Source organism: Solanum pennellii, chromosome 2, assembly GCF_001406875.1.
Source record: "Solanum pennellii chromosome 2, SPENNV200".
Lineage (NCBI taxonomy): Eukaryota > Viridiplantae > Streptophyta > Magnoliopsida > Solanales > Solanaceae > Solanum > Solanum pennellii.
Window position 1 is genome coordinate 17,068,279 of NC_028638.1, and position 9,030 is coordinate 17,077,308.

The 9,030-nt window shown below is 35.6% G+C and overlaps 1 protein-coding gene across 2 annotated transcripts in view; it reads right to left on the minus strand.

Annotated features, from left to right (window-relative positions):
* The window catches only part of LOC107011170 (DNA damage-binding protein 1), a 21,419-nt gene extending 13,489 nt beyond the window's left edge, over positions 1-7,930 (minus strand). The window contains exons 1-8 of one of the 2 annotated variants that reach the window (XM_015210557.2): positions 7,674-7,930; positions 7,310-7,358; positions 2,767-2,826; positions 2,559-2,650; positions 1,980-2,031; positions 1,756-1,818; positions 1,584-1,633; positions 212-287 (exon numbers count right to left, since the gene is read on the minus strand). In XM_015210557.2, coding sequence (XP_015066043.1) covers positions 212-287; positions 1,584-1,633; positions 1,756-1,818; positions 1,980-2,031; positions 2,559-2,650; positions 2,767-2,826; positions 7,310-7,358; positions 7,674-7,777 — 546 coding nt within the window. In that variant the 5' untranslated portion in view covers positions 7,778-7,930. Of the gene's footprint in view, positions 1-211; positions 288-1,583; positions 1,634-1,755; positions 1,819-1,979; positions 2,032-2,558; positions 2,651-2,766; positions 2,842-7,309; positions 7,359-7,673 lie in introns of both variants that reach the window. The other variant, XM_015210556.2, reaches the window with a different exon arrangement.
* Between the last annotated feature and the right edge of the window lie 1,100 nt (positions 7,931-9,030).

Genomic DNA, 9,030 nt, shown 5'->3' on the forward strand with positions numbered 1-9,030 from the left:
ACCCCCCCCCCCCCCCCCCTCTTCCATATTTTCTATTAAAAGAAAGGAAGTGCACAACTTCATTCTATAACTAAGTGCTAACAACAAATCCGAGACTCTAAGGCGCCAAATAACACTCCCCATGCTGAAATGAACAATTTTCAACCATAATTAGAAAGAACAGAAATGGTAAATTACGCATCATGTCAACATTATTTTGAGGATCACAGACCTGATATAGAACAACAATTGTAGGCTTTGGGCAACCATACAAGAATTTAATATCTAAAACTTGAAGCTCCTCGAGCCTGAAAAAAAGAAATAATGAACTATCGGTCAAAGAAGAATGGCTACCATAAATAACAAAGTGAGATTCCCTGCTGAAACAGATTCAGACCTAATCAGCAAACTTCCTACATAAAGTGTAGGATACACTTCTTAGGAACATAATTCAGATAATCAATCACAAGACATGTAGGTAAATTGAAACATAAAATGAGGTCACATTAAGTGGTATTTATAGGCCTGCCCAAGACCAAACCACACGAAATGATAGTCCAGCCAGAAAGAATTTTACTTACTTAGGAGAACTAAGGAAAGAGAAAACAAAGTGCAGCAATAAATATCCAGAAAATGAAAAACAGCAGTCCAGAAATCCTTTGAAGTTTTCATCTACATCAAGTTAATAAGATTACAGAACAAAAACAAATAAATTTGGAATAACAGAATATACAAGAGGGAGTATGAAGATCGCTATAAATTAATCTGGTAAAGGGCAATGAACAATTGGTCTTTACAAGTCTACTTGCAGAGGTCATGACCTGGAATTTCTTTTGATACCCATAATTTTCAGACAAACTCACGCTCACCTTAACTACTCCCCTATACCTTCTACTTCCCACCAAGGAAGCTAACAGGCTACAACACGATAACTTTGCCGAACAAAATCTGAGGAAAAATAGAAGAAATTATCTTTCTATATGACGGTGGTATATGGGTAAATCTGTGTGCACCTCGACTAATCCACCTTATACCAGCTAGTCTGCTGCCTCCCAGGCTCCCACCAGCCCAGGTACTGAGTAACTCTGACCATCAAAGCTTAGGAAGATGGGAAGAAAGCACCCGATGTTTTTTCTCCTCTACTAGGATTTGAATAGCTTCTTTAACCACCAGGCCCACAGCCTAGGGTGCACAAAAATCGCCTGTTTTTTCTCTTCTGGAACTATACCCTCGTCTCCTATGGTTTACACTAATTGGCCATTTGGAGTGCAGCCCTGCAGCCCATACTTCGATTATTGTCACATATTAAGCATTGATCTCATGTTTCAAAACTAATTTCACTATTGTTCTTTTTTCTTTTTTTGCTCCAAGAAAATGCACATCCATGCATACTCGTACCAATCACAAAGGCCTTATCCATTATAATTTAATGATAGAAAGGATCATTTACCAATCAGGCAGGTGATACAGAAATGGTGTAAGACAAGAAACGCAAATTGGCGCACGGGCTAGAAAATATTTAGCAACAAAGAGAAGACATTACTAAATTTTAGGAGAAAATTGCAGATAAGTTATCTTCACGATCTTGAAAGATCTAAGGATACCTGATGTTAAAAGCTTCCTTCAGTTGGCCTTTGTTATCAAATGGAATAACCTATTGAAATGAAGTCCATGAGAATCTCTTGCAAACATAAAGAAACCACCACAAAAGATAATACAGTAAACAGATGAAACAAAGACCAAGTGGCCAATTTTTTGAGTCTTGTAAGATTGTACCTTAAATAGTCCATCATAAAGATGTAGCCCGATCAATCTGCAATCTGGATCAATTATACCAATCTACCAAAAGAGAGAAAAAGGGCAAGCAGCGAATGTAAAACAGGATATTGAATACAATACAGAATCTCATAGACCGAATGGGAAATAAACATAAAAACATAATAACATTTTATTCCTCCAAAATAACAATAATATTCAAGGGAATCTCAAAAAAATAGTACCTGACCATTATCTGTGGGACGGCCTATTCGGTCTGACACATCCCCCATTGCTCTACATATGAGAACACCAAAAGAGGGGAGTATTGAGTTTGAGAAACAAACATATACACTGACTCCAAAAGATATGGAGGTGAGCAAATAACAGGCATACATTCTGCTAGGAGTAATGAAAATAAAACTTAAAAAACCTTCAGCAACTAGCAAAAACATAAGACACATAAGGCTAGACCACTTCGCTTTGATTTGCAAGAAGATATATTGTGAATAAACAATGACATTTTCATGGACAACTTTTGAGGAAGTTTTTGCAGAGAGAGAAAAAAAACTATTAAGGCTTCTATGAAAAAGCTATAAAGATGAATCACTGCACCATGGATCATGCATTACAGTACAACTAAGCTCAATCCCAAGCAAGTTGGGACTATTCTTTTCTTTCTTCTTTGATAAGTAGGAGGATATAGTTCTATATACATATGTTTTAAATCTGAAACTGAATATCTATTCAATGGATTGTCAATTTTATTTTTATGAAAAGAAACTTCTAAATAAAAATTAGGTATTGTAGTTTTGCAGACTTACCTTGTGATAACTTCAGATGCCTCAGTATCCCATTGAAGGACACAGAATTTATATCGCTCTGTTGCGATGAAGAGAAGATCTTGTGTTTCACCCTGCCAGGATACCAGGGAACATGAAAAACTGACATGGACAAAAGAAATTTTTTTCTTGTGTCCAGTATATTTTGCAGGATAAAAATGAACTACAGAACGCAAAGATGTCAACTTACGTGAGGACGGAAAAGCTCAAGTGTCGCGATTCTCCCATATATTGGCACATCTAACATAGGCTGCAGACAAATGCACTAAACTGCACTCATATTTTGTAATATTCTAAAAAACGAAAAACACTTACTATCTTAATCAAGATTAGAACAGTGAAGAATGAGAATCACTAATTCTTACATTTAACAGGAAAAAACAAATACAACAAAAATACGGGTGATTTAAAAGCGCATGAAAAGAGAAAAGAGCAGAACAAAAGACTTGTAATATAAAAGGCTGCGGACTTAAGGCTATTGGAAATAAGGAACATTAGTAAACAAACATATTACCTAAATACTAAGTTTTCCACTAGGACAGAGTTAAAACTAATATAAAATCTAGAACATGATACCATATAGTTGCACTAACTGATATAATTCTTTGAGTTAACAAGGAATCAACTGACCAACATCAAAATCTTGATGCGGAAACAGTGATAGCATGACCTGATTTCAGTAGATGAACACGTTTCAAGCCGAAGAACTCAAATCTAGTGATTCAATGAAAGATGGGATTCTGCATTAAATGATTAAATGTTCCACAAATGGAATAGGATCTGTGACACCCATGATTGTCGACACTATTCACCAGGCTCAGAGTTGTATTTCTCTAACCTCTTATAGAGCTTCTTCAGGACAAAAGTAATTTTAGCATATGATTATACTACATCCCACTTCTTAGTTGTAACTCTGTAACATTCCCCAAAAAATCCTCCTAAAGTGACTACCAAACGTTAAGCCATGATCTGAAGTTATTGCCCTTGGAACTTTATGAAGCTTAACCATCTCCATATTCAGCTGTTAATTGAGTATACATGCGAATTTGGGCCAGTACATGAATTTTTCTTTTGACAACTCAAATCCACGTACCCCTAATTAAGCATGGAGATCAAACAAATACTTCAACAAAAAATATCAAAAGCAATGTTCATACAGATAACAGATTTAACTCTATCATAGACACATGATGTCTTTTGCCCACACATTCTTGCCAAGATCCATCATATAGAGGTACTACGGTACTACATGGTTTCTAACTAAATAGAGGCTCAAACCCTCCCTAGGTGGCTCCTTTTACTGAAAACATTTCACCTTATCCTTGCACCACTTCATTGACGTTTGAAAATTACATAGATTGCTACCTTGGTGAGATATGGAGTCGAGAATCAATCAATATTATGTAGATCCCCATGCATGAGAGGATGCTCATTTGGACCCTATGAGAAAATTAAGCCATCAAATTTTGTTGGTGCTCGACTTCCGGATCTAATGCATGCTCCATTGCTCCTCTTCTTTTTGCACTTTCATAACCATGCCAATGTTCAACGGTTTTTTGTTGCCAGGACCAATGATTTGTGATTGGTCATTAAAAAAGCATGAACAAATAGGGTTTGCTTAGCAGGTTCTCTGTTCTTGCCTACTGTAACACTGGAAAATTCCTCTATATATCATCTTGAACTCCTCCAATCTCTTCCATCTCTTTACCCCCAATGTACACTTAACAAAATCCAACCAGGATCAAGATCTTGAATTGGAAACAATGGTTAGACGTTTGACCCAAATTTTTATGATTCTTTCAATTAACAAAAACCAATTGACCAGGATCAAGATCTTGAATCGGTAACAACCACGGGAAGGTTGATTTTAGGAAACTGATATATATCTCGAGCTGTAGGACTTGAAATCATTTGAAGTGTCTAGGGTTAAGGTTACGCTTTTTAAAAGTCCTCCGAAGTCCTCCTTGTTTTCCTTAAACTTTATGAGAAGTCTAACTATGTCAAACAAAGTGAACATCACATTTTTCACTATAGTTCTTTCGGTTTCTTAATAGAAATGGGTGCTAGAAATTTGTTTGTGACAAATTTTGAATGTAGAGGATAAATTTTGCAATCACAAACAAAAATGAGAATATCATTTTATTAATAAATGTTCTGGATTTACTCACTTATTCCAAAAAGATCTAATATTTTCTACCATAATTGAGTTGCAAGAAGCGATCAACATTCCCTTCCAAACATCTGTACATATTAACCAATTGTTTAACCGTAAGAATGAGTCTCTTCGCGGCTAGCCAAGTGAAAAACAAAACATACCTTCCTCGGAGCTTTAATGTATCCTCTTCTCTTGGTAGTTTGTGCCTTTTTGGTAGATTGGCTCCATCATTTAAAGTAAACTTCCCCTCTCCTTCTAATTCTAAGAACCTTGGTGCAAGGATATAATGTTTTCCTCACAGAAAAATTGTGTAAGTTTTTAAACAAGTTTTGCCTGAATCTCAATCTTAAACAATGTCATGGTCTTCTACCTTATGTACTTGAGCAACTGTCATGGTTTTCTAACTTCATATGGCATATAGCACGAGAAGGCGTCAATGAGGATCTTCTCTACAACACCTACACTTTCATATATTGAGCCTGTTTCCATCTAACTTTTCCTGAGAATATGTTTCCCTCTCACTTAAAAAATGATGTTGCACAAAATTCTTTAATAAAGTTTCTCCCTACTCCGCACCAATAAGGCAACATGGTGGTGTCAGTCCTCGAACACCATCAACCCCTCTTGAATATCTAATTATACAATTACTACTAACTAATAAGTCTGCAACTCATTATTGGATCCACTAAGCCATTTTAATAAGTGTTGTTGAAGACCCGCCTGCAACTCATTCTCATTGTTGGATCCCCTAAGCCATTTTAGTAAGTGAGTTTTGTTGGAGACCTTGGATTCCTTCACAATGAGGCCTTCATACTTTATTGAAAAAAATCACTAGGTGAGTCTATTGTCTCATCCTTTATATCGCCCAAAATGTTTCATCTAAAAACCAATTTAGGAGCCCATAACAAGTGCATCCATTGACACATAGTATGTCAAAATACTAAACATGCTCTTGATCAATGCCACCTCGCTTCCTTTGGACAAATATCTTTATTGTAATCATAACCTTTCCTCTACTTTTTCAATCTCATATTGAGCAATCTTTAACTGGCACTCGTGGAAGCAACCTAGGTAAGTCATAAAAGATGTCCCCACCTTGTAAATGACCCTTGTGCTAGAAAGTGTCACCAACACTTAAAAGTCAAGTTCTACCGAGTGGTGGTTAGATGAACTAGGTTATTAACAACAAAGTATCGACCCATCAAGATATCTCACATTCAGAAGATGGAAATGGTGGAGATGAGGATGTTGTATAGATGTGTGAGCAGATGGCTTTGGTGGAGGACAAGATGTGGAAAGCGAGGTTGAGATTGGTTCAGGAATGTCATACGATGAGAAGATGCATGAATGCCTCAGTACAGAGGTGTGATGTATGACAGGTTAGTTATGGATGATTTCAAGAGACGTAAAAGGTAAATCGAAAAAGCATTAAGAAAGGTGATTCAATAGGACATGACATGATTTCAACTTATCAAGGACATGACATAAGATAGGTTATGGACACAAATCAAGGTAGGTTAGTAGGTAGGAGTGCATTGTCATGTTGTTCTTCCAAATTAAGAGTCACAATATTACTCTTGTAGTTTTATGTCTTCGATTTATGTTGCTATTTGTTTTTTCTTGACTTTGACTCTCATATTATTTTGTTGTAGTATTGTTCTATTACAACAACATACCCAATGAAACCCCACTAAGGGTATATTATACGCAGACCTCACCACTACCACATGGAGGTAGAAGTTGTTTCAAGAAGACCATCAGTTCAAGTGCATCAAACCCAAGTATTGTTATATTACTATCTATTATTTTTTGTACTTCCATTGTTTCTTTTTCTAGACTGCTTTGGACTATCGTTCTCGAGCCAAAGGTATCAAAAACCTCCTCACTATCTCAGAGGATAGTGATGGTGATGTCCTATAATTTATGAAAAATAGACCCTTATCATGCAGTTTCTAGAATTATTCTCAACTGAAAAAGTACATGTACTGACTATGTTCATTGTGACTATAATAGATATCAAATGGGAAGATATCCAATAATGCAACTTGAACAAATGTACTCTTTTTCAATTAGGCTAATCACAATTTGCCTTTTTAAATCAAAATGGTCCAAAAGAATCTAAAGGTGTGATTTAGTAGTCAATGAAGTGGTTTGAAAACCATGAGACCTTAAGTTCACATTCCAAGAGGCAAAAACACTAGATGGTTTTTTCCATCAATCCAAACCCCGGTGGATAGAGTTCTCCGGTACTTGTACTACCAGAGACAACAAGTATTATGTGCTAGTCGAGTGCGCACAAGCTAGCCTGGACACCACAGTTACCATAGAAGGATTAAATGATCGAACTGATATTCTATCAAACTATCGGTATCATCTTTTAACAAGAATTGTTGATCCCGTTCATTTTTCTCTTTCCCCAAACCAAAAGAGAACAGAACTAACCTTCCATTACAAGCTTGCTAAGCTTCTATTTAAAAACAAATGTCAGAATTGAATAAATTATGCCCAAAATATGAGTAATTGCTTCAAAAACTTAAAAGAGGCATGTCAAACAAACAAAGAAGGAGAACTTGTTCACCTGTAAACCTTGGGGAGTGAGTAAATGAATCTCGATTCGAGTACATTTCCTAATAAAAATCAAATTGAGAAAAAATGAAGACATTTAGTAACCAATATCCACACGGAAAAATCAATATATAAATAATAAAATAATCAAAAAAATGCTCAGCAGGAATAATTATCAATGCCGACTATAACAATGGATTTCAAAAACTGAATGCAAATTTACTGCTCCTATGGACTGAAGCAGTTATAGAAAAATCAGGAAAACCCCAAATAGTAACAACAAAGCCAAAATCCAGAAACAAGTAAAGCAAGAAAGAAACTATCGGGAGGGCAAATTAAAGTTCATGAGAAACGAAGGGAAGAAAAGAAGGGCATACGCAATGATAAGATTGAGCTCTTGAGGACCGGTGAAATTGCCAACACAGGAATGTGTAACATTTGTTGGTTTGTGAGCCGTAACCACGTAGTTCCATACACTCATCTTGTATCTTCTTTCTTCCCGCTATACCTACAAACCCTAAAACTTGTCTCAGTTGAATCACTTGAAAATAGAAAAGAGACACAAATGGGGGAAAACGAGACACAGCATATATATATCGGCAATGAAGAGAAACATCTAGTATGTTGACAGAGTTCAAAGAAAATGCCAAAATGGCGTCGTTTATACTTAAATTAGGTTAACATGAGCATCTCTTGGACCAATTTTTATTTTGATTATTAATTAAAAAAAATTGTTGTATCGTTTAAATTTATCCTTAACTAATAACAAAAAGGTTTATTTTTAAAAGGACTGATTTGGAGAGATATCGGTATTTTAGTTTTAATTTTATTTTTCTAATTTGCTACTTAACAATCTTTTTTATCTTTTACCCTATCTGTTTATGATGAAAAACTTTCAAAAATAGCAAACGTTAGGCCTTAAATAGGATTCTATAACTATAGGTGGCTTAATTATGAATAACAACAAAACATTAGGGGAGGAGGGAGGAGAGCGTATTTTTTTGTGGATTTTGAAGAAAAATATACAATTACAAATTGACTTGTATCAAAATAAATACTTATTAAGAGGAGAGAGAGGTGGGCGAGATCGAGAGAGGAAGGAGAGAGGCGGGGGATATCGAGAGAGGAAGGAGAGAGGCGGCGAGATCGAAAAATGCAAGCGAGATCATGAGAGGGAGGGAAAGAATTGTATTTTACATTTATTTTGCATTGTATTCCGTATTTATTTTGTGTCGATTGTTTTTGAATTACTACAAATTGTGTTTTGTGTTTATTTTATGTTGGAAATATTGGAGATAAAAAGTTTCACAGCTCATTAACTATGGCAGATGTTACAATGAAGAAGATGATGAGGTCTTCAAAGCCCTGAGAGTTTGTTGAAACCATTGTTTAAGATTGTTGTATCCTTACAAAATACAAAGAGACATATATATATATATATATATATATACCCGAGCCTACACCTTAGACGTTGCCGACACTCGAGAACCATCGTTGGTCTCAAGCGAACTCTTGCATGACTCAACACTCAGCGAAAGACTTACTCAACAACATAGGAACTCAAATGCAAAGATTAACTCAATTATCTCAAAGTAAATAACTCAAAATGTTTAAAATATTCAACTAGCCATAAAAAGACAACTCAAGTCTTAGAACATTCACAATAGAAATGAAAAAGACTCCTTAAAATATTATTGTCTATGAAGCCTATAAAATACTATGATGGTAGTGTAA